A 24818-nucleotide genomic window follows, 5' to 3' on the forward strand; every position below is an offset into this window, starting at 1 on the left:
ACTGTTTCAGGGCTGAATGTCAGTGATTTCGGGCTGAGTGTCACAGTTTTTTAGGGATGAGTGTCACAGTGTTTCAGGGATGAATGTCACAGTGTCAGTTCTGAGTGTCACAGTGTTTCAGGGCAGAGTGTCACAGTATTTCAGGGCTGAGTGTCACAGTGTTTCAGGGCTGAGTGTCACAGTGATTCATGGCTAGTGTCACAGTGTTACAGGGCAGAGTGTCACAGTGTTACAGGGCTGAGTATCACAGTGTTTCAGGGCTGAGTGTCACACTGTTTCAGGGCTGAATGTCAGTGATTTCGGGCTGAGTGTCACAGTTTTTTAGGGATGAGTGTCACAGTGTTTCAGGGATGAATGTCACAGTGTCAGTTCTGAGTGTCACAGTGTTTCAGGGCAGAGTGTCACAGTATTTCAGGGCTGAGTGTCACAGTGTTTCAGGGCTGAGTGTCACAGTGATTCATGGCTAGTGTCACAGTGTTACAGGGCAGAGTGTCACAGTGTTACAGGGCTGAGTATCACAGTGTTTCAGGGCTGAGTGTCACAGTGATTCATGGCTAGTGTCACAGTGTTTCAGGGCAGAGTGTCACAGTGTTACAGGGCTGAGTATCACAGTGTTTCAGGGCTGAGTGTCACAGTGTTTCAGGGCTGAGTGTCACAGTGTTTCAGGGCTGAATGTCATAGTGTTTCATAGCTAATGTCACAGTGTTTCAGGGCTGAGTGTCACAGTGTTTCAGGGATGAATGTCACAGTGTTTCAGGGCTAGTGTCATAGTGTTTCAGGACTCAGTGTCACAGTGTTTCAGGGATGAATGTCACAGTGTTTCAGGGCTAGTTTCACAGTGTTTCAGGGCTGAGTGTCACAATGTTTCAGGGCTGAGTGTCACAGTGTTTCAGGGCTGATGTCACAGTGTTTCAGGGCTGAATGTCACAGTGTTTCAGGGCTGAGTGTCACAGTGTTTCAGGGCTAGTGTCACAGTGTTTCAGGGCTGATGTCACAGTGTTTCAGGGCTGAATGTCACAGTGTTTCAGGGCTGAGTTTCACAGTGTTTCAGAGCTGAATGTCACTGTGTTTCAAGGCTAGTGTCACAGTGTTTCAGGGCTGAGTGTCACAGTGTTTCAGGGCTGAGTGTCACAGTGATTCATGGCTGAATGTCACAGTGATTCAGGTCTGAGTGTCACAGTGTTTCAGGGCTGAATGTCACAGTGATTCAGGGCTGAGTGTCACAGTGTTTCAGGGGTAGTGTCACAGTGTTTCAGGGCTAGTGTCACAGTGATTTGGGGACTCTCCTTCCCTCCTCGAATTCTGTCTCTAGTAGGTTAATAAAGAATTATGCCAGAAATTAGTGAATGTGTAAATAATAAATATATAGAATGTAGGGTAGTCAGCAAAATGGTTCTGCAGAGACTTTCCTGCCTAAGTCCCAGTTTCAATCTCCACGATATGGCTCCAATGAAAATATTAAAATTAAAACAGAAAAAAGTGACAATACCGTAAGTTGCATTGTGGAAAAGACCACCCAACTCAGAAAGCCTCTAGCCAGTCTAAGAAAAAAAATTAAGGTGATGGCTGAGGAGACAGCATGGCGGTCTGCCAGTTTTGCAACCCAAGGGTCTGGGGTCCCAAGTTCAATCTCCACACCACCACCATAAGTCTGAGCTTAGCAGGGCTCTGGGGAACATTTAAAAAACAGGAGAAAGCAAATCATGATCAGAAATAAGGGGGGCAACTCCATGTCCACATTTGATGAGGACAATTTGCTGAAAGGCACACTCACTGACATTCATACAAGAAGAGAAAGAATCTGAATGGGTAGGTCAGCCGGCATCTGTTAAAGAAATCGAGTAACAGGTTTCCCAAATAGGAAGCGCCAGGTCCAGATGGTCGCAGGGGTGAATGCTGAGAAACACTTGACTAGCATCTTCAGGGGAGAAGACGGAGGCAGCACTCTTTTTTTTTTTTTTTTTTTTTTTTTAGAATTTATTAATGAGAAAGATAGGAGGAGAGAGAAAGTACCAGACATCACTCTGGTACATATGCTGCCAGGGACTGAACTTAGGACCTCATGCTTGAGAGTCCAATGACTTACCACCGTGCCACCTCCCGGACTACGATGGAGACTGCACTCTTAACTCAATCCAAAGGCCAGAGTCAAGGGTGTCCCAGGAAAAGAAGGGCAGAGACCAGTTTCTCTCACGAAGGCTACAAAAGCACTTCACAGAACATCAGCAAATTCCGTCTCTGACACGAGGGCAGATGCCAGGGTGAGGAGGGATATTCTGCTGAGATGTAGAGGAGGCTCCAGTGACGGACTGTGACCCGTCTCTCCACAGACGAGAAGCCGCAGATGCCATCTCCACCCATGACTGACTTCCCAACCCAGACTCCTCCCCTGGTCTTCCTTTTTTTCTTTTTTAACTAGAGCACTGCTCAACTCTGGTTTACGGTGGTAAAGAGGATTGAACCTGGGACTATGCAGCCTCAGGCATGAGTCTCTTTGCATAACCATTATGCTATCTACACCCATGGTTTTATTTTTCCATTTCTCCCTATTTAAATTTTTTCCCTTTATTGGGGGATTAATGTTTTATCTTCAACAGTAAATATAATAGTTTGTACATGCATAACATTTCTCAGTTTTCCATATAACAATACAGCCCCCACTAGGTCCTCTGTCATCCTTCTTGGACCTGTATTCTCCCCACCCCCCACCCCAGAGCCCTTTACTTTGGTGCCATATGCCAACTCCAGTTCAGGTTCTACTTGTGTTTTCTCTTCTGATCTTGTTTTTCAACTTCTGCCTGGGAGTGAGATCATCCCATATTCATCCTTCTGTTTCTGACTTATTTCACTTAACATGAATTTTTCAAGGTCCATCCAAGATCAGCTGAAAATGGTGAAATCACTTTAATTTTCCCTTTTGTTGCCCTTGTTTTGTTGTTGTTGTTATTGTTGTTGATGTCATCGTTGTTGGACAGAGAGAAATGGAGAGAGGAGGGGAAGACGGGGAGAGAAAGACAGACACCTGCAGACCTGCTTTAACGCCTGTGTAGCGACTCCCCTGAAGGTGGGGAGCCAGGGGCTCGAACCGGACCCAGTCCTCTCCTCTGCTCCTAGCACCTGGGCTGGGCGGCAGAGGAGCCCAGGCACTGGCACCAAGGCTGGGAGGGAGGGAGGGGCAGGACGGGGCCCCTGCAGAAGGAACAGCCGAGCTCCTGCCCTGCCCTGCGGTGGGTGCCTGCTGAGTAGGGGCGTCCAAGGCAGCACCCCGGGTCCCCACAGGCCGTCGGGCGCAAACCCAACCAGGTACATGGCCAGGGAGACGCTGGGCTGGTGAGGCACAGGACTTGCACACCTGATGCCTGTACCACAACCCTGGCTGCTCTCCTCTCCCTCCCTGAATGAAATGGATCTCATAAAAAGATCTGTCCTTGGGAATCAGTCGGTAGCGCAGCGGGTTAAGCGCACGTGGCGCAAAGCGCAAGGACCGGTGCCAGGATCCTGGTTCGAGCCCCTGGTTCCCCACCTGAGGGGAGTCGCTTTGCAGGTGGTGAAGCAGGTCTGCAGGTGTCTGTCTTTCTCTCCCCCCACCCGTCTTCCCCTCCTCTCTCCATTTCTGTCCTATCCAACAACAAAGTCAGCAATAACGATAAACAAGGGCAACAAAAGGGGAAAAAATGGCCTCCAGGGGCAGTGGATTTGTAGTGCAGACACCAAGCCCCAGTGATAACCTTGGAGGCAAAAATGATAAAATCGGGTGTCGTGCGGTGGCACAGCAGGTTAAATGCAGGTTGCGCAAAGCACAAGGACCAGCTTAAGGATCCCGGTTCGAGCTCCCGGCTCCCCACCCACAGGGCAGTCACTTCACAGGCGGTGAAGCAGGTCTGCAGGTGTCTGTCTTTCCCCCTCTTGTCCTGCTTCCCCATACGACCTTGGATCCCCGAGCTCCTCTCCTCCTCCCTCAGGCTTTTATCCTTTCACGAGAAAGTGAAGCACAGAGCCTCCCCTGGTGCTGCCTCTCCATCTGGTGCTTGGCAAAGCAAGGGCTTACTGGGTCAGCTGTCTTCCCACCTGATAAATGATTGGAAAACTTTTTTTTTTCTTTTTTAAATATTTATTCCCTTTTGTTGCCCTTGTTGTATTATTGTTGTCGTTATTATTATTGATGTTGTCATTGTTGGACAGGACAGAGAGAAATGGAGAGAGGAGGGGAAGACAGAGAGGGGAGAGAAAGACAGACACCTGCAGACCTGCTTCACCGCCTGTGACTCCCCTGCAGGTGGGGAGCCGGGGGCTCGAACCGGGATCCTCACGCCAGTCCTTGCGCTTTGTGCCACCTGCGCTTAACCCGCTGTGCTACTGCCCGACTCCCGATTGGAAAACTTTTAAAGAAGTTTATTGATTCATGTACTTTTGAGAGAGTACAGCGTCCCCCGGGGACTGAACCTGCAGCCCGTCATCTCAGGCCCTGACATGCTGAACTATCTCCCAGCTCATGACACAACTTTTAAAATTTTATTTACTTTTTATTGCCATTAGGGTTTTTGCTGGGGCCATTTCCCCCCTATTTTTATTTGACAGAAGAGACAGAAATTGAGGGGGTCAGGTGGTGGATAGAAATTGGGGGGGGGTTGGGCTGTGGGGCAGCGGGTTAAGCGCAAGTGGCACAAAGCGCAAGGACCGGCGTGAGGATCCCGGTTCGAGCCCCCGGCTCCCCACCTGCAGGGGAGTCGCTTCACAGGTGGTGAAGCAGGTCTGCAGGTGTCTGTCTTTCTCTCCCCCTCTCTGTCTTCCCCTCCTCTCTCCATTTCTCTCTGTCCTGTCCAACAACGACAACAATAATAACTACAACAATAAAACAAGGACAACAAAAGGGAATAAATTAAAAAATATTAAAAAAAGAAAAAAAAAGAACTTAATCTTAGTTTTTACTATTCTGTGCATTATATATATATATATATATATATATATATATATATATTTAAAGTTTATTCCCTTTCGTTGCCCTTGTTTTATTGTTATAGTTATTACTGTTGTTGTCATCGTTGTTGGATAGGACAGAGAGACATGGAGAGAGGAGGGGAAGACAGAGAGGGGGAGAGAAAGAGAGACACCTGCAGACCTGCTTCACCGCCTGAGAAGCGACTCCCCTGCAGGTGGGGAGCCGGGAGCTCGAATCGGGACCGTAACTCCAGTCCTTGCGCTTTGTGCCACGTGCACTTAACCCGCTGCGCTACCGCCCGACTCCCTGCACTATATATTCTTAAAAAAGTATTTTAATGTATTTGATAGGAAAGAAACAGAGGAGAGATAAACAGACCCACAGCCCCTCTTCACCCATCTTGAAGCTTCCCTCCTGCAGGTGGAGACCAAGGGCTTGAACCCAGGTCCTTGCGCACTGTGATGTGTGCATTCAACTGGGCATGCCACCGCCCAGCCCCTCAGAGGGGACCCACGTGCTCCAGGACCAGCAACCATCCTGGACACCTGGGCAGCCCTACAGCACACTTGGGGTCACGACGCTCTCAGCCAGAGGTGCCACCGAGAGCTGGTGGGGTGGGCACGGGGTGGACAGGGCCTGGGTGTGGGCTGGGAGGGGCTGGTGTGCAGCGGCCTCAGACAGCGGATAGACTTGCTTTCTTTTTTTTTTTTTATTAAATTTTTTATTAAAGAAAGGATTAATTAACAAAACCATAGGGTAGGAGGGGTACAACTCCACACAATTCCCACCGCCCAATCTCCATATCCCACCCCCTCCCCCGATAGCTTTCCCATTCTCTATCCCTCTGGGAGCATGGACCCAGGGTCATTGAGGGTTGCAGAAGGTAGAAGGTCTGGCTTCTGTAATTGCTTCCTCGCTGAACATGGGCGTTGACTGGTCGGTCCATACTCCCAGTCTGCCTCTCTCTTTCCCTAGTAGGATGGGTCTCTGGGGAAGCTGAGCTCCAGGACACATTGGTGGTGTCTTCAATCCAGGGAAGTCTGGCCGGCATCCTGATGACACCTGGAACCTGGTGACTGAAAAGAGAGTTAACATACAAAGCCAAACAAATTGTTGAGCAATCCTGGTCCCAAAGCTTGGAAAAGTGGAGAGGAAGTGTTAGGGAGGTACTCACTGCAAACTCTAGTGTACTTCTGCTTTCTTACTTTGGTGCCTTACTCCAAACTCAGTCAATTTCTGCTTTGCGTTTCTACTTCTTTTTTTTTTTTTTACATGCATAACATTCCCCAGATTCCCATTCAACAATACAACCCCCACTATTTCATTCATCATTTTTCATGGACCTGTATTCTCCCCACCCACCCACCCACCCACCCACCCCAGAGTCTTTTACTTTGGTGTAATACTCCAATTCCATTTCAGGTTCGACTTGTGTTTTCTTTTCTAATCTTGTTTTTCAACTTTGGCCTGAGAGTGAGATCATCCCATATTCATCCTTCTGTTTCTGACTTATTTCACTCAACATGATTTTTTCAAGGTCCATCCAAGATTGGCTGAAAACGGTGAAGTCACCATTTTTTACAGCTGAGTAGTATTCCATTGTGTATATATACCACAACTTGCTCAGCCACTCATCTGTTGTTGGACACCTGGGTTGCTTCCAGGTTTTGACTATTACAAATTGTGCTGCCAAGAACATATGTGTACACAGATTTTTTTTGGATAGATATGTTGTGTTCCTTAGGATATATCCCCAGGAGAGGAATTGCAGGATCATAGGGTAGTCTATCATGTCAGATATGAGAATAGCTGTTCCTGCCCTTTTTTGTGGGCCATTGGCTTGAATGATAGTTTTCCATCCTTTCACTTTAAGTTTGTGTTTGTCTTGTTGCGTTAGGTGAGTTTCCTGTAGACAACATATTGTTGGGTTGTGTTTTCTGATCCATCTTCCTACTCTGTGTCTTTTAATAGGTGAATTCAGGCCATTCACATTTATTGATATCAAAGATTGAAGATATTTTAACGCCATTCTTGTAGAGTTTTAGAGTGTTTTGATATGTGTTCTATTTGTGGTGGTCTGGTTGTTTATAGGAAACCTTTCAGAACTTCTTTCAAGGCAGGCTTGGTGATGGTTGCTTCCTTCAACTGTTGCTTGTCTGAGAAGGTTTTGATGCTTCCATCTAGTCTGAATGACAATCTAGCAGGATATAGTATTCTTGGCTGAAAGCCTTTCTCATTGAGCACTCGATAGATATCTTGCCATTCTCTTCTGGCCTGTAGTGTTTGTATGGAGAAGTCTGCTGCTAATCTTATGGGTTTTCCTTTGTAGGTGACTCTTTGTTTTTCTCTTGCAGCCTTGAGGATCCTTTCTTTATCCTTATTCCTTTCCAATCTAAGTATGACATGTCTTGGTGTCTTTAGGTCTGGGTTAATTCTGTTTGGGACCCTCTGGGCTTCTTGAATCTTTATGTCTTTGGTGTTGTCTAGACTAGAGAAATTTTCAGCTATTATGGCCTGGAGAACGCTTTCTTCCTCCCCTTCTCTTTCTTCCTCTGGTAAGCCAATAATGCGTATATTGTTTCTTTTGAAGTCATCCCATAGGACTCTGTTGTTGTTTTCAGCATCTCTTAATCTCTTTTTGAGATCTCTTACTTCTTCTTTAGTTGTCTCTAATTCATCCTCAATCTTGCTAATTCTGTCTTCAGCCTCATTGATTCTATTCTCTCTGCCCTCTACTGCTTTCTGGAGTTCATCTATTTTGTTGCCCTGCTCTGATACTGTTTTAGCTTGTTCAGCTAGTTGCCTTCTTAGCTCAGCAATTTCAGCTTTCAGCTCTCTAATAACCATGAGATTATTAGAATTTTCTTCCATATTCTCATTTGTTGTTCCTGCAGTTCTGATTACAATTTTTTCAAATTCTTTACTCACTCCTGTTATTATTTCCTTAGCTAATGTTTGGATGTTGAACTCGTTGTTTTGTGCTTCGCCCTCTGGAGGACTTTTAGCTGGACTCTTGTCCTGGTTCGAGTCTCCTTTATTTTTTCTTGTTGTTTTAACCATTTTATATAAGTTAACAGTTTTTTCAATCCCTGAGTTGGAGTTCAGTGGTATAAAAGCCTTTTTTTTTTTTTTTCCCCTGTAGGCTATGGTAGCCTGAGGGCTTTTAAACTATCAATAGGCTTCTTGGCTTAATCAATGACTCCTGACCAAGAGATAAAGCAGGGTGTGGCAGAGATAATCCAGTGGTTATGCAAAGAGACTTTCACAGCCCTTCAGCTATGCCACCGAGGTATAGGTCTTCTCCTGAGTTTCCCGGTTAGATCTCTGTGCCCTGGTGTCCCTCCCTGTTGCTGATCCAGATTCTGAGGGTAGTAGCAATGGAGACTCAGAGTTGTACTTGGTGAGTCTCTGGGGAGTCCTTTCCTCCCTTCAGCTGTCCCCTTGTTGGTGGAGCAGACTGGAGGTGGTGTCTCCACTGACAGACTGTCGAACTGTTAGCAGTCACTTAATCTCTCCTTAGGCCCCTCTCTCCTCTCTGTCACCAGCCACGCGTGTTTGTACTCACGGGTGATTTACTGGGTTTCTGTGGTCATTCTAGTCCTGTCTTGTTTCGGTCCGGGTGGTCTCCTTTGGTATTCCTAGTTGATCCGGGAGAGGAGAGGAGAGGAGAGAAAGCGATCTGCTGCTCGTAGCTCCGCCTCCGGAAGTCTGGACTTGCTTTCTTGTAAGGGAGGGAACCCTGGGTTTTGTGCAGGCACACTGCCCCACAGACTCCCAGTCTACTATTTTCTCTCTCTCTGGCCAAGTGTGGGACAGGAGTGAGGATGCAGATGCAGAGACGGGAGACACCATCTGTGGAGCTTCCCTGTGCCAGCGTGGTGCTCCCCTGGCCTCGGGCAGTGTTCCCTGAGATGGTCATGGCCCACCAGTGCAGCCAGACCCCCACTCCTGGGCCCCAGAACAGCCACCATGAGGGTGGGGCTCAGGGTCACGCGCCCAGGCATGACACCTGTCTCCCTGCCCCCATCAAGGGACCCTGGGGTGGTGGTGGGGGGAGTCTGTCGTGTCGTGTGTGCTGGGGGATCCTGCCCTCTGTGTAGGGGGGCCCGGGGGAAGGACACATGTCCAGCCAGGCCCAGTAACAGAGAAGAGTTACAAAAAGGTTTTTTATTAAAGGAAAGATCTGTTGTTGTGTGGGTTATGAAATAGATTTACAAAACTTTACAGACCTCAGGGGCGCCCAGACAGGCGATGCCCAAAGCTGTGGGGTCCCGACCGTGGACCCTTCCTCTAGCTGGCGCCCAGGTCAGCTCAAGCTGGGGTGCCAAGGCACCGGCCACAGCATAGCCCTCCGCCGGCTGCCCCCGCCTCCCCGAACACCCCTGCACGGGCCCTCAGCATCGAGTCTCGTAGAAAAGTAGAGTTTGCGGTAGTAAGACTGCTTAAAAACGTCCATTTCTACGTGGAGCTGTGCAGCCCTCAGACAGGCGTCTCCCGGGACCTGCGGCCCGTCACAAGAACTCCCCGAGCTCAGCCTCCAGCGCCGCCGCCATCTCGTCCGCCTCAGAGCTGCTGCCTTCGTCCTCCACACTCGAGTCTCCACTTCCTGCGTCTTCCTCTGGCAGCTTCCGCTTGTGGCTTCTGTGGGAGCACAGTGCTGAGGGGGGCACGGCGGACACCAGGAGGATAGCACCCCCTGGACCCCCGTGCAGTGCCCTCTGTCCACCCGCCCCGTCCCCTCTCCCGCCCCGTCCCTCCTCCCCACCTGGAGCCACGGCCTTCAGCTGGACTCTTCCCACTGGGTGTGGCGGCCAGGTCCGGGTCCCCTTGGGGGGGCTCTGTGGCCAGGGGCTCCCGGGGCGGGGCTGCCCCCACGGGCTCCCCCTCTGGCTCCTCCGGCCGTCTCTTTTCACTGTCACTGTCGTCACTACCCTCCCCCAGGATGTCGTCCACCTGTGGAGGAGAGACCAGGTCTGACAGGGCCCCTGAGAATACAGCAAGGGGCTGCTGATGTCAGCTGGGGCCTCCACCTGAGCCAAGCACCTAAAGTACGGACGGCGCAGCGGAAAGGCTACAGGTGTGGCGAGGCTGCGGATGGGCTGCTGGGGCCCAGACCCATCCCGGGACATCTTAGCCCTGAGCTGGAGGCCACAGGCCCAGTGTGCTCACCTCCCAGCACAGGCGACGCAGACCCCGGGGCTCACCTCCCAGCACAGGCGACACAGACCCCGGGGCTCACCTCCCAGCACAGGCGACGCAGACCCCGGGGCTCACCTCCCAGCGCAGGTGACGCAGACCCCGGGGCTCACCTCCCAGCACAGGTGAGGCAGACCCCGGGGCTCACCTCCCAGCACAGGTGACGCAGACCCCAGGGCTCACCTCCCAGCACAGGCGACGCAGACTCCAGTTCTCACCTCCCAGCGCAGGTGACACAGACCCCGGGGCTCACCTCCCAGCACAGGCGACGCAGACCCCGGGGCTCACCTCCCAGCACAGGCGACGCAGACCCTGGGCCTCACCTCCCAGCACAGGCGACGCAGACCCTGGGCCTCACCTCCCAGCGCAGGTGACGCAGACCCCGGGGCTCACCTCCCAGCGCAGGTGACGCAGACCCCGGGGCTCACCTCCCAGCACAGGCGACGCAGACCCCGGGGCTCACCTCCCAGCACAGGTGACAGACCCGGCTCACCTCCCTGTCCATGCTCTCCAGGTCCTCCTTGCACAAGCTGTACAGCGGCATGGTCTCTGACAGGCTGGGCTGCCGTTTCCTCCTGGAAGGACCCGGCCGGGCTCCGTCCGCGCTCTCGGGGACCTCGTCACCCAGCATCTGCTGCTGTGGTCGAGCCGCTCTGGAAGGGGGTCACAGGCCCTGTGAGGGTGCGGACATCACACGCACACCACACTGAGCCCTCGTCACCCCGCCCCGTGGGCGGCAGACAGAGCCCCCTCGAGAGAGAGCAGGAGCCGCGCATGCCCCCACCCGCCTCTCGGGCAGGTGTGCAGACACGTCCTGTTCCGGTACCGACCTTGGGCAGGCAGTGGACATAGTGTGGAGGCCTGTCACCAGGGACCCTGTTTATCCGCTGCTGACTGGTGGCTGGTGGAGGGGCACCCTCCTCCTTGCAGGAGAGCCACCGGCTTCCAAGCAGAGGCAAGGCGACTGACCGTCTCGAGAGACCCCCCCCACCCCCCCAATAGGGTGAGGTGAGCCCGGGCCTGCACTCCATGCAGGACGGGGTGAGGGTCTGGGCCCGCATGCCCTGCGCCCAGACAGACCCTCTCTACGTTCAGAGGCCCCGGCCCGGAGCTGCTCTGCCGAGAGCCTGCCCCCTGGGGACGCACCCTGCAGCCCTCAGAACGAACTCGGAGCTTCAGCCCCAGCCGGAACCACAGAGCAGAGCCTCTTCCTGGCTGCTAACCGAGACAGGCTGGTCAACAAACAGAACCCAGGAATTCTGCGGGCACTTCACCGCCCCTCGCCCACCCTCTGCTGAGCAGCAACAGCCACCAGGCAAGCCCCCCTCCTGGGTCTTTCTGGCCCACAGCGGCCCCCCCACAAGCAGGGTCTGCAGGGGCCCCAGGCTCCCCCGCCAGCCACCCTCCCAGAGTGCTGTGTGGTCCCCAGGCCGTGGGGACATGCCCAAGGGGACATTTAGGGTGGGGACATGCCCAGAGTCGCCTGGGCAAAGAGCTTCTCACACCCACGGGCGGCTGTCCTCCAGGCCCTCCATCAGGCAGTCAGGGCTCCCAGGAAGGGGGCTGCTCAGACGAGGGGCCCACGCACCTGTCCTGTGCGGAGCGGTGGGGGTTTGGCCAGGACACCGCAGGCCAGAGCTGCAGGCACACGGGGCCGTAGGAGCTGAGGGTCAGGCTCCACCAAAGGCTGAAGCGCAAGGACCAGCGTAAGGATCCCGGTTTGAGCCCCTGGCTCCCCACCTGCAGGGGAGTCACTTCACAGGCGGTGAAGCAGGTCTGCAGGTGTCTTTCTCTCCCCGTCTTCCCCTCCTCTCTCCATTTCTCTCTGTCCTATCCAACAACAACAGCAATAACAATGATAACAATAAACAACAAGGTCAACAAAGGGAAAAAATAGCGTCCAGGAGCAGTGGATTCGCAGTGTAGGCACCTGAGTCCCAGCGGTAACCCTGGAAGCAAAAAAAAAAAAAAAAACCCAAACAAACAAACAAAAACCAACCAGGGTCTCTTCAGAAGCTCAGCAAACCACAGATGACGACAGACAGGTGAGACTCACGGATGGAAAGGGGCGGAGAGAGGGAGCGAGCCCCAGGATTAAAATCAGGGTTGACTGCCACCAACTGGGAGATTGGCAGCTGAGGCGCCCTTTCCAGGTCCAGGTGTAAAAACCAAAACTTGTCACAAAGAAAAAAAAAAAAATCACGCAAACCCACCAATTTACAACTGTGACTTACTGAGCCTCCACTGCTGTTGCCCCAGAGGCCGGAGCAGCAGGGAGACCCTCTACAGACATCGGGGGCACTCACCCAGCCTGGGGAGTCAGGATGAAATCCCCCACCAAGACATAAACAGGGAAAACCAACGCCCTAGCCATGGCCTCCTGCTGGCACGACGACGAGATCCACATAGACGAGGAGACAGAAACGCAGATGGCAAAGACAAAACCCCCAGAAGACCACGCTGCCTCAGAGCTGAGAAAGTGACTTGGGGGTGTCTGAGTGGGAAGGCCGGGCATGGCCTGCAGAGGACAGGGCCCTGCTCTGTGAGCCTGCGTCCCACAGCCAACCGTGGAGAGGAGCTGTGGACACACTCCCAGCACGGGACAGACGGGGTGACGCCTGAGAACAAGAAGCCGACACCAGCAGACACTGAGCCCGGGATCAGCCCAGCACGTGGCCCGAGCTCTAGGGCCATGCCCCCCCGCCAGCAAAGCCTCGCTCCCCACGGACACTCAGAAAAGCTTCAGACCAGTGGCCGCAGGGAGTGGTCACCCCGCCAACGCCTCTCACGGTGCAGTCTTACACCTGCACGGCCGCTCTGTTCAGCTGCGGACACCGACCCTCGGCCAGATGCCACAGCCATGCAGAGCGTCACACAGCTGAGGCCACACGGGGTATTTTCACACTCAGCTTCCCTCCCGTCCCTCTCAAGTTAAGTAAATGAATTAAAAGCTTTAAGAAGTTTTAAAAAATAGTTTTGTTTTATACATTTGTGATTACATTCTAAAATGCTTTTAAAAATAAGCTTTGTTTTATTCTGAAGATACAGTTACAGGACTTGGAGCTCTAAGCTCAGGGTTTTGTAGCCTCAGCGTGGACGTCTGTTTGAGTCACTGTTACTGGCGGGGACAGGCCAGAGCTGGAGACTCTACTCTGCACTGGGAGCTGCTGACTCTCGGGAAATCAGGTGGGGTTCCGACTGCCGGTTCTGGGCTGCTCTGTGGGGTGACCAGACCACCCCTCTGTCCTGCTAGCTCACCCCAGCCCTTGCTGTCTTCATGCTTCTACTTTCAAAGGGGTCTGCAGACAAGAGTCCAGGAGACAAATATGAGTGGCCAGTGTCACCAGTGTCCCGTGAAGCCTGTCCCCTCCCCACAAGCTCCCACATGGCCCCACCAAGGAGACTGCTCCTTTGAGCCCCCCGCCTCAGCTGCAGGCACAACGTTCCCCGACACACAGACCAATGGCCTGACGGATACCCGCGTGCAGAGGGCGCTGGGCCTGCCACGCGCGGGAAGGGCTGTGGGTCGAGGCTGGACAGAAAGGACACCCTCATGCACTCACCTGAAAGAAGAGTGGTCCCCGGGACCTGCAGCGCCCTTCCGGATGAGCTTGCCTGTGGTGGCATCATAGACTCGGACCTCGGGGCCAGGCTGGGGCCGGGGTTGGACGGGCACCGGGTGGAACAAGGCGGTAGGCAGTGGCCCCTGTCGGTCAGGGAAGGCCATCAGGCTGTCCTCCCTGTAGGCAGGAACAGCGTGAGGGAACGGGCCACGTGGCGCAAGGCAGGCCGCGCCAACGGTTTCCCCAAGCCGCGGGCACTTCCTGGGGGGATGTGCGATCGGCGGGCCCCGAGGCCGAGGGGCCCGGGGCGCCCACCTCTGCAAACGTCCGTAGTCGTCTCGGAGGGGAAAGAGCTGCTCCTCGACGTGGTCCCAGCGCTCCAGGCAGCTCCACAGCCAGTCGGGGTTCACCACGTGCAGCGCCCCGCTCTCCTGGGCCTGCCGCACCTTCTCTGTGCCTGTGGGGAACACCGCGGTCAGCCGCCGTCGCCGGGCGCCTGCCGGAACTCCTCCCGGCCCTCCCCTGCCATACGCACCTGCTCTCGCGGCCACCAGGTGGGTGGGCCGGTCGGGGTCCTCGGGGTCCGGCGCCAGCTTCGTGAGGACGCGGGCCCCCAGGGCGCGGGCGTGGTAGTGTTCGCGCGTCTTCTCCACGGGGAAGTTGGTGGGGTGCAAGCCGCTGAAGAGCACGGCCACACCGCTCAGCACCCGGCCCCGGAGCTCGGGCACGATCCTGCGGATGTCGGGGGCCTCGGGCAGCTCCCCTCGCAGGAAGCGGTCGTACTGGGCATAGTAGGCGGCGTGTACGCGTGCCAGGATGGCCTCCAGGTGCACCAGGTGGTCGTCTCCGTCACAGTCCTCCTCGTCCTCCTCCTCCACGCTCTGGTCCAGGGACTCGCCCGCCGTCACGCCCGACTGCTCGCTGTTCTGCGACTCGGTCTCGGCCTCCTTCCTGTCGGCGCAGCCGCCCCCCAGGCCGCACAGCCCGTCCCGCTCGGTCTCCTCGGGCCCGTCCGGCTCCCCGCAGTGGTTAGAGCCAGGCCGCTCTGCTCTCCCCAGGTCCCGTGCGCACGGCCGTCTCTGGCCCCTGCGGTCCCCAGCCTCGCCCTCGGACGAGGACCGCTCCTCAGACTCGCTGCCGCCCTCGCTGTCGCTGGACAGGTCGAACTGAAGGTCGCTGCCTGCGGGGCCCTGGACGCCCCGCTTCTCGGCCAGAGTCCGGCCCGCTGGGGGGGAGCATCCGGGCTGGGCGCCCCTGTCCTCCGCTGGGGCGTCCCCAGGCCAGTCCCTCACGGGCTTGCTGAGCCCGTTACTCCGCTCGGCCCTGCACACGTGCTTCCCGTCCCCAGGGTCCCTGGCCGCAGGCGTGTGCTCCATGGCATCAGCGCCTTTAGGGGAGTGATTCACTGGTGGAACACAAAAGTAGGAGCTACTATCAGGCGAGCAGGGCACTTCCAGAACCCACAGCCCCGAGCTCCGGAGGGAGCGGAGCAGGCTGCAGGCCAGGGGTCTCCACCTCAGGGCCACACTCCGCTTTGCTCTCCTGCCGTCTCCCAGAGGTGCAGAGCCCCAGCCCAGGGCATGGGGCACCCTGTGATGCTCACAGGAAAAAACAAGCTCAAGGACCAGGTCCCCCCACCACCCCATTTTGCCCACCTGCAGGGGAGAATCTTCAGGAGTGGTGGAGCAGGGCTGCAAGTCTCTCTCTTTCTCTCTCTCTCTCTCTGTCTCCCTTCCCTTAGTCTGTTTCTACTCGAGGTTAACTGATACGCAAACACACGGATTACGATTTCACCCTGAGGCTCACTGGACACAGAGACGAGCCCACAGGCCCTGTGGTCGCTGCTGGTCTCAGAAGCCTCTGCACACCTGGCTGGGCAAACTTCATGGGTAGGGGCACCCACAGGCTCTGAGCGGACGTCCCTGCCCCACACACACACTGACTAGACCAACACTCACCCACTGCTCTCTTCTTGGCCGCAGGGTCCCGGGCCCCAGGAGGGGCGTTGATGTCCCCAATTCCCTGGAAGTAGACGTATTTCTTCACGGTGATGAGGTTGGGAGCAAACTTCCAGACATCTTCTCGGTCGTCGATGATACACACCATTGAGTCCCCACATGGAAAGAGGTTTCTGGAACAGAGATGCAGAAGATGGTCGAGAAGGGCGGCCATTGCTTTGAGATGGACCCCCACCCACAAGCCTGCCTGAGGCACCTGTTCCCTTGCACAACCTGGGGGACCTCGCGGGGACACGAAGACCCTGCCTGCGAAGGAACGGCAGCCCCAGCCGTCTCCCACTCACAACCCTCTGTTTGAAGCCCTGGCGTCTTTCCTGCCCTGGGTTGCTCTCCACCCCCTCCTCCTGCCTGTCCTCCTGGGTTGTCTGACACCCTGGGACCCTGACGATCCTGCAATGAACTGAAGGCCACAGAGAGGCAGAGAACGTACCTGAGGTTTCCAGTTTTAGAAAACGGGTCGATACACTCGTCCCTCGACAATATCCGGTGAGAAAAGAGCTTCTTCTCAGGGTCCAAGAATCCTTCGAGCGGAAAGAGGAAGCGGGGTTAGACGTAGCCGCTCGCTTGCTCGGTTGGTGCTGTGACAGGGCTTTGGATGTAGGCTCCCTGCTGGGAGGCGTCCTACAGCCTCTGCTGCCTCACTCTCGCCACCTCGTGGGCGTCCCCAGTCGTGTCTCCTGCTGGGAAACTGTCCCATGTCCCCAAGCAGCCCCCACCTGCCCCACCATCTCCATGGGTCGAGGCCTCAGCCCACGGGAGGCGCCCAAGAACTCACCTGCAATGGTGTGTGCGTACAGCCGGCTGCCGAAGGTGAAGACGTGCAGTTCGTAGAGCCGGGCCACCTTCTCCAGGAAGTCCTTACAGTGGGGCCTAAGGCGCGTGTGTAGCATGGGCTCCCCCCGGCCCAGCTGGAAATGGAAGATGCCCTGTGGGGGGAAGAGGGGTCAGAGCTGGCCTGGAGGCACTCCGGACACAGGCGTGGCTCTCCACAGAGTGCCCTCCTCCATGAGCGCCCGTCCAAGGCCCCAACTGCTGCCTGACGGAAGAAGCCCTGCGGCAGCCTGGGCGAGACATCCTGCTGAAGGGCTGCCGTGCAGGGGTAAACGTGCCTCCCTCCCCTCACAAAAAAGCTGGAGTTATTTTCACAGCTGTCGCAGACCTGGCCACGGAGAACCTGGATGTGGCTGAGCAGGTGACAAGCCTGGGTGGCTCGGGGTGAGTGAGCAGGGCCCCCAGACCAGCAGGGCGGACAGGAGGCCCAGACTCTCGTAAACAAAGCAGGTACCCAGCTTCAAAGGGGAGATCAAAGCGGCCGCGGGCACAAGCCGGCACATGTGGCAGCCCCGGGCGGGTGGACGCTGGGACGTGGGAGTCCTGACCCACAGGGCATGGCCGGGCGAGCCCCGCAGCAGCCCCGCGCGCAGATCACCCGAGCCTTGCCGACCCAGGGCACGGGGAGAGGCTGCACGTACCTTGTTGGACATCTGCGGGCAGTGCTGCTCCGTGGTGTGGATCAGCGTCTGGTCCAGGTCCACCATGAGCACTAGCTTCCGGTTGCGGTGCAGTCGCTGCTGGTCTTCCCGGCCCAGCTTCTCTGCTTGCTGAGCAGGAGAGAAAAGGGTCGTGGTGAGGCCAGCCTGGCAGATCCCAGCCCTCCCGCGGGCGTGGGGACAGCGTGTGAGTAGAGTGGCGGCGCCCTGCCAGCCCCGTGCCCACGCCCGGGAAGGGCCCAGGTTTCTAGCCCAGCACCCAGAGGCACTGCCGCCCCCCCACGGCCGCACCCCATGGGACTCACCTCTGAGCTGACCATCAGCTCGGGGACGCTGTGCACCATGGACACCGTGGCTGTGGACAGGGGCATCTGCTGCTTCCCACTCTGGCTCTGCAGCCTGAAAACGAGGCAGAAAACAGCGTGAGGACGTGAGGGGAGAGGAGACGGTAGGGAAGAGGGAACAGAAAGCGTGAGGGCATGAGGTGAGGCAGGGGCTGGGAGGGCGGGGAAGGCAAGACCCTCCTCCCGCCCCACTTACTGGGTCAGGTCCTGGCCGCACTCCGCGCACAAGCCTTTCATCACGACGGGGTGGCTGCATCCGTCCAGCTTGACGAGCAAAGTCCTGCAGAGGAGAGGAGAGGAGAGGTCGGCAGGCTCAGGGGCGTCCCGCTGCAGGCTGCAGACCACGACCGCCCTTCCCGCACCCCTGCAGGCCGCAGACCACGACCCAACCTTCACGCACCCCTGCAGGCTGCAGACCACGACCGCCCTTCCCGCACCCCTGCCAGGAGGGGCTCCTCCAGCTGAGCCTCACGGGCCGGCGCCCCCACCCGACCCCGAGCCGAGCCTGGGGGGCAGCAGGGACCCCGGTGGTCAGGGGGTGGCCGCCAGACCCGCGACTCTCCGTCACCAGCCATAAAGCACCGGCTACCAGGCTCCTGCGAAGCTCTGCCCGGCGGCCTGATCCCACCAGCTGCTCCTGATCCCACCAGCTCCTGGTCCCACCAGCTCTGGATCCCACCAGCTCCTGATCCCACCAGCTGCTCCTGATCCCACCAGCTCCTGATCCCACCAGCTGCTCCTGATCCGATACACCAGCTGCTCCTGACCCCACCAGCTCCTGATCCCACCAGCTGCTTCTGATACCACTAGCTGCTGATCCCACCGGCGGCTCCTGATCTCCTGGTCACACCAGCTCCTGGTCCCACCAGCTCCTGATCCCACCAGCTCCTGGTCCCACCAGCTCTGGATCCCACCAGCTCCTGATCCCACCAGCTGCTCCTGATCCCACCAGCTCCTGATCCCACCAGCTGCTCCTGATCCGATACACCAGCTGCTCCTGACCCCACCAGCTCCTGGTCCCACCAGCTCCTGATCCCACCAGCTGCTTCTGATACCACTAGCTGCTGATCCCACCAGCGGCTCCTGATCTCCTGGTCACACCAGCTCCTGGTCCCACCAGCTCCTGATCCCACCAGCTCCTGGTCCCACCAGCTGCTCCTGATCTCCTGGTCCCACCAGCTCCTGGTCCCACCAGCTCCTGATCCCACCAGCTCCTGGTCCCACCAGCTCCTGGTTCCACCAGCTCCTGGTTCCACCAGCTCCTGGTCCCACCAGCTCCTGACCCCACCAGCTCCTCCTGGTCCCACCAGCTCCTCCTGGTCCCACCAGCTTCTGATCCCACCAGCTGCTCCTGATCCCACCCGCTGCTCCTGATCCCACCAGCTCCTGGTCCCACCAGCTCCTGGTCCCACCACCAGCTCCTGATCCCACCAGCTCCTGGTCCCACCAGCTCCTGGTCCTACCAGCTCCAGGTCCCACCAGCTCCTGGTCCCACCAGCTGCTCCTGATCCCACCAGCTCCTGGTCCCACCAGCTCCTGATCCCACCAGCTGCTCCTGATCCCACCAGCAGCTCCTGGTCCCACCAGCTCCTCCTGATCCCACCAGCTCCTGGTCCCACCAGCTCCTGATCCCACCAGCTGCTCCTGACCCCACCAGCTCCTGATCCCACCAGCTGCTCCTGATCCCACCAGCTCCTGGTCCCACCAGCTCCTGATCCCACCAGCTGCTTCTGATACCACTAGCTGCTGATCCCACCAGCGGCTCCTGATCTCCTGGTCACACCAGCTCCTGGTCCCACCAGCTCCTGATCCCACCAGCTCCTGGTCCCACCAGCTGCTCCTGATCTCCTGGTCCCACCAGCTCCTGGTCCCACCAGCTCCTGATCCCACCAGCTCCTGGTCCCACCAGCTCCTGGTTCCACCAGCTCCTGGTCCCACCAGCTCCTGACCCCACCAGCTCCTCCTGGTCCCACCAGCTTCTGATCCCACCAGCTGCTCCTGATCCCACCCGCTGCTCCTGATCCCACCAGCTCCTGGTCCCACCAGCTCCTGGTCCCACCACCAGCTCCTGATCCCACCAGCTCCTGGTCCCACCAGCTCCTGGTCCTACCAGCTCCAGGTCCCACCAGCTCCTGGTCCCACCAGCTGCTCCTGATCCCACCAGCTCCTGGTCCCACCAGCTCCTGATCCCACCAGCTGCTCCTGATCCCACCAGCAGCTCCTGGTCCCACCAGCTCCTGGTCCCACCAGCTCCTGATCCCACCAGCTGCTCCTGACCCCACCAGCTCCTGATCCCACCAGGTGCTCCTGGTCCCACCAGCTCCTGATCCCACCAGCTCCTGATCCCACCAGCTGCTCCTGATCCCACCAGCTCCTCCTGATCCCACCAGCAGCTCCTGGTCCCACCAGCAGCTCCTGATCCCACCAGCTGCTCCTGACCCCACCAGCTCCTGATCCCACCAGCTCTTGGTCCCACCAGCTCCTGATCCCACCAGCTCCTGATCCCACCAGCTGCTCCTGATCCCACCAGCTCCTGATCCCACCAGCTGCTCCTGATCCCACCAGCTCCTGATCCCACCAGCTGCTCCTGGTCCCACCAGCTTCTGATCCCACCAGCTCCTGATCCCACCCGCTGCTCCTGATCCCACCAGCTCCTGGTCCCACCACCAGCTCCTGGTCCCACCAGCTCCAGGTCCCACCAGCTCCTCCTGATCCCACCAGCTCCTGGTCCCACCAGCTCCTGGTCCCACCAGCTCCTGATCCCACCAGCTGCTCCTGACCCCACCAGCTCCTGATCCCACCAGCTGCTCCTGATCCCACCAGCTGCTCCTGATCACACCAGCTCCTGGTCCCACCAGCTCCTGGTCCCACCAGATCCTGGTCCCACCAGCTCCTGGTCCCACCAGCTCCTGATCCCACCAGCTGCTCCTGATCCCACCAGCTGCTCCTGATCCCACCAGCTCCTGATCCCACCAGCTCCTGGTCCCACCAGCTCCTCCTGATCTCCTGGTCCCACCAGCTCCTGGTCCCACCAGCTCCTGATCCCACCCGCTGCTCTGATCCCACCCGCTGCTCTGATCCCACCAGCTCCTGATCCCACCTGCTCCTGGTCCCACCAGCTGCTCCTGATCCCACCAGCTCCTGATCCCACCAGCTGCTCCTGATCCCACCAGCTCCTGGTCCCACCAGCTCCTCCTGATCCCACCAGCAGCTCCTGGTCCCACCAGCTCCTGGTCCCACCAGCAGCTCCTGATCCCACCAGCTCCTGACCCCACCAGCTCCTGATCCCACCAGCTCTTGGTCCCACCAGCTCCTGATCCCACCAGCTGCTCCTGATCCCACCAGCTCCTGATCCCACCCGCTGCTCCTGGTCCCACCAGCTTCTGATCCCACCAGCTCCTGATCCCACCCGCTGCTCCTGATCCCACCAGCTCCTGGTCCCACCACCAGCTCCTGGTCCCACCAGCTCCTCCTGATCCCACCAGCTCCTGGTCCCACCAGCTCCTGATCCCACCAGCTCCTGACCCCACCAGCTCCTGATCCCAACAGCTGCTCCTGATCCCACCAGCTCCTGGTCCCACCAGCTCCAGGTCCCACCAGCTCCTCCTGATCCCACCAGATCCTGGTCCCACCAGCTCCTGATCCCACCAGCTGCTCCTGATCCCACCAGCTGCTCCTGATCCCACCAGCTGCTCCTGATCCCACCAGCTCCTCCTGATCTCCTGGTCCCACCAGCTCCTGGTCCCACCAGCTCCTGATCCCACCCGCTGCTCTGATCCCACCCGCTGCTCTGATCCCACCAGCTCCTGATCCCACCTGCTCCTGGTCCCACCCGCTGCTCCTGATCCCACCAGCTCCTGATCCCACCAGCTGCTCCTGATCCCACCAGCTCCTGGTCCCACCAGCTCCTCCTGATCCCACCAGCAGCTCCTGGTCCCACTAGCAGCTCCTGATCCCACCAGCTGCTCCTGATCCCACCAGCTGCTCCTGACCCTACCAGCTCCTGATCCCACCAGCTCCTGATCCCACCAGCTGCTCCTGGTCCCACCAGCTTCTGATCCCACCAGCTCCTGGTCCCACCAGCTCCTGGTCCTACCAGCTCCAGGTCCCACCAGCTCCTGGTCCCACCAGCTGCTCCTGATCCCACCAGCTGCTCCTGGTCCCACCAGCTCCTCCTGATCCCACCAGCTCCTCCTGACCCCACCAGCTCCTGATCCCACCAGCTCCTGGTCCCACCAGCTCCTCCTGATCCCACCAGCTCCTGATCCCACCAGCTGCTCCTGATCCCACCAGCTGCTCCTGATCCCACCAGCTCCTGGTCCCACCAGCTCCTGATCCCACCAGCTCCTGGTCCCACCAGCTCCTGATCCCACCAGCTCCTGGTCCCACCAGCTCCTCCTGATCCCACCAGCTCCTGGTCCCACCAGCTCCTGGTCCCACCAGCTCCTCCTGATCCCACCAGCTCCTGGTCCCACCAGCTCCTCCTGATCCCACCAGCTCCTGATCCCACCAGCTCCTGGTCCCACCAGCTCCTGGTCCCACCAGCTCCTGATCCCACCAGCTCCTGGTCCCACCAGCTCCTCCTGATCCCACCAGCTCCTGGTCCCACCAGCTCCTGGTCCCACCAGCTCCTGGTCCCACCAGCTCCTGGTCCCACCAGCTCCTGGTCCCACCAGCTCCTGGTCCCACCAGCTCCTGATCCCACCAGCTGCTCCTGATCCCACCAGCTCCTGATCCCACCAGCTCCTTGTCCCACCAGCTGCTCCTGATCTCCTGGTCCCACCAGCTCCTGGTCCCACCAGCTCCTGATCCCACCAGCTCCTGGTCCCACCAGCTCCTGGTCCCACCAGCTCCTGATCCCACCAGCTGCTCCTGATCCCACCAGCTCCTGATCCCACCAGCTCCTGATCCCACCAGCTCCTGATCCCACCAGCTCCTTGTCCCACCAGCTGCTCCTGATCTCCTGGTCCCACCAGCTCCTGGTCCCACCAGCTCCTGATCCCACCCACTGCTCCTGATCCCACCCGCTGCTCTGATCCCACCAGCTCCTGATCCCACCTGCTCCTGGTCCCACCAGCTGCTCCTGATCCCACCAGCTGCTCCTGGTCCCACCAGCTCCTGATCCCACCAGCTCCTGGTCCCACGAGGTCCAGACCGCCGGACCCGCCGCCACAAGACTGATCCGGGACTCAGCCGTTCCAGGCGCCTGAGCTCTAAGGCTGATGCCGCCACAGGTGTCCGCCCGCCGCCACCACCTCCAGACGCCGCCGCCCCGCCCCGCCCCGGTCTCGGGCCCTTCAGCCCCCGGTCTGGCCCGGGGAGGCGGCGGCGCCGACAGCGGCAGGGCTGCGAGGGGCGCAGGCTGATCCCGGCCGGACCCCTCACCGGGTCGGGGGACGGACTGACGGAAACCGTACCGCGGCCCAGGGACGAGCCTCGACGCCGGCACCCCGCGGAAACCCAGGCGGACGGACGGACAGACAGACAGACAGACAGACCGACCGCCGCCCCCCGCCACTCACCCCGGGGCCAGCACCTGTCCGGGCAGCGCGCACAGCTCCCGCACCAGCCCGGCGCGCTCGGAGCGCAAGCGGCGGTGAGCGCGGGCGGGTCCGGCGGGCTGCGCGGAGGCGGCGGCCTCGTACACCGCCAGCACGGAGCCGATGCGCACGGCCGCGCCCGCCGCCACCTTCCACTCGAGCAGCCGCAGCGGCCCGGGGCCCGGGCAGCGCACCTCCGCCGCCGGCGGGGCGCCCTCGGCGCAAGCTCGGCCGCGCGGCGCCTCCATGAGCCGCTCCGCCGGCGACCGGACGGCGGGTCTCGGGCTCGTACGCCTCCTAGCCGCCTTCCGGGCGCGCGCTTGACGTCACGGCTGCTGGGCGCCGGGCAGTAGCGTCAGAGCCGCGCGCCGCTCCGCGTCTCCGGGCGCCGGCGAGTGACGTCAGCGCCTCGCCGGGGGTCGGCGGCCGCCGCGGGATTCGCCGTCCGGGTCCGCCGTCTGCGGCCGTCGCTACGCGAAGTCCCGAGATGACTGCGAGCCCCGCCGAGCCGTCCGGCTTCTCACACCGGGCCGTGGGTGTGGCGGGTGTGGCGGGTGTGGCTGTCGTCACGGGCCTGCGCGGACCTCGCGAGAACTGCGGCTCCCGGCATGCGGCGCCCGGAGCCGACTCCCTGGTTCCTCTCGTTCCCGCACCGCCCGCCCTCGCGAGAACTACAACTCCCGGCATGCGGCGCGCGGAGCCGACTCCCTGGTTCGTCTCGTTCGCGCGCCGCCCGCCCTCGCGAGAACTAGTTCCCTGCATGCTGTGAGAAGCTCCGCCCCCGCTCCCGCTTTGTCGAGAGCGCTCGCCGCCCTCGCGCGGACCACGATTCCCGGCATTCCACGCGCGCTCGCCATCGATGTGCCCTCTTCAGTCTGCCCCCCGGGGCCGCCCGGCCTTTCTCTCCTGCGTTGCTCCCCCAACAGCCGGGAAAGGGGACGGTCACAGGGCGGGGCACGGTGTGCTACCTGGCGGGGTCAGGGGGCGGAGCCACGGGGGTCGGGCGGGACAGGGAGTGTCACCAGGTGGGGTCAGGGGGCGGGGTCGCGGGGTCGTGGGCAGCACCTTGCGGGCTGCACGCACCGTGCCGCCTGCACGCACCGTGGCGGCTGCACCATGCCGGCTGCACGCACCGTGCCGGCTGCACGCACCATGCCGGCTGCACGCACCTTACCGGCTGCACGCACCATGCCGGCTGCAAGGACCTTGCCGGCTGCACGCACCTTGCGGGCTGCACGCACCTTGCCGGCTGCAAGGACCATGCTGGCTGCACACACCTTGCGGGCTGCACGCACCTTGCCGGCTGCACGCACCATGCTGGCTGCACGCACCTTGCCGACTGCAAGGACCGTGCTGGCTGCACACACCTTGCCGGCTGCACGCACCTTGCCGGCTGCACACAGCATGCCGGCTGCACACACCTTGCGGGCTGCGCGCATGCGCACACAGAACACGCACACGGCAGAGTGGGAAGGCCGGGGGCTGGGTTTCCTTCCACCGAGTGTCGTCTGTCCTGCCCGCGCCCTTGAATGGAGCTGGGCTGGGTGGGTGCTGGCCTGGGTGCTGGGGCTGTGCTGGGTGCTGGGCTGTGCTGGTGCTGGGACTAGGCTGGTGCTGGGCTGGGCTGGGCCTGGGTTCTAGGGCTGGGCTGGTGCTGGGCTGGGCTGGGTGGTGGGCTGGGCTGTGCAGGTGCTGTGCTGGGCTGGGCTGGGTGCTGGGATTAGGTTG

General features: G+C 59.1%; 1 protein-coding gene across 4 annotated transcripts; it reads right to left on the reverse strand.

Annotated features, from left to right (window-relative positions):
- Positions 1–9086: 9086 nt before the first annotated feature.
- Positions 9087–23486, reverse strand: CTDP1 (CTD phosphatase subunit 1). Of its 4 annotated transcripts, XM_060174060.1 has the most exons (13): positions 23073–23485; positions 17747–17830; positions 17512–17605; positions 17189–17317; positions 16492–16642; positions 16147–16237; positions 15657–15829; positions 14234–15103; positions 14014–14155; positions 13699–13875; positions 10629–10788; positions 9705–9892; positions 9087–9580 (listed from the first exon to the last, which is right to left on the reverse strand). In XM_060174060.1, exons 1-13 carry the CDS (start codon positions 23336–23338, stop codon positions 9451–9453), a joined length of 2655 nt encoding a protein of 884 aa, XP_060030043.1. In that variant the 5' UTR covers positions 23339–23485; the 3' UTR covers positions 9087–9450. The 4 variants fall into 4 exon arrangements, with proteins under 4 accessions (XP_060030043.1, XP_060030045.1, XP_060030044.1 ...); XM_060174062.1 differs by lacking the exons at positions 9087–9580; positions 9705–9892; positions 10629–10788 and adding an exon at positions 11188–11773; XM_060174061.1 differs by lacking the exons at positions 9087–9580; positions 9705–9892; positions 10629–10788 and adding an exon at positions 11663–11822 and having other exon boundaries at positions 23073–23486.
- Positions 23487–24818: the final 1332 nt, after the last annotated feature.

Source organism: Erinaceus europaeus, chromosome 15, assembly GCF_950295315.1.
Source record: "Erinaceus europaeus chromosome 15, mEriEur2.1, whole genome shotgun sequence".
Lineage (NCBI taxonomy): Eukaryota > Metazoa > Chordata > Mammalia > Eulipotyphla > Erinaceidae > Erinaceus > Erinaceus europaeus.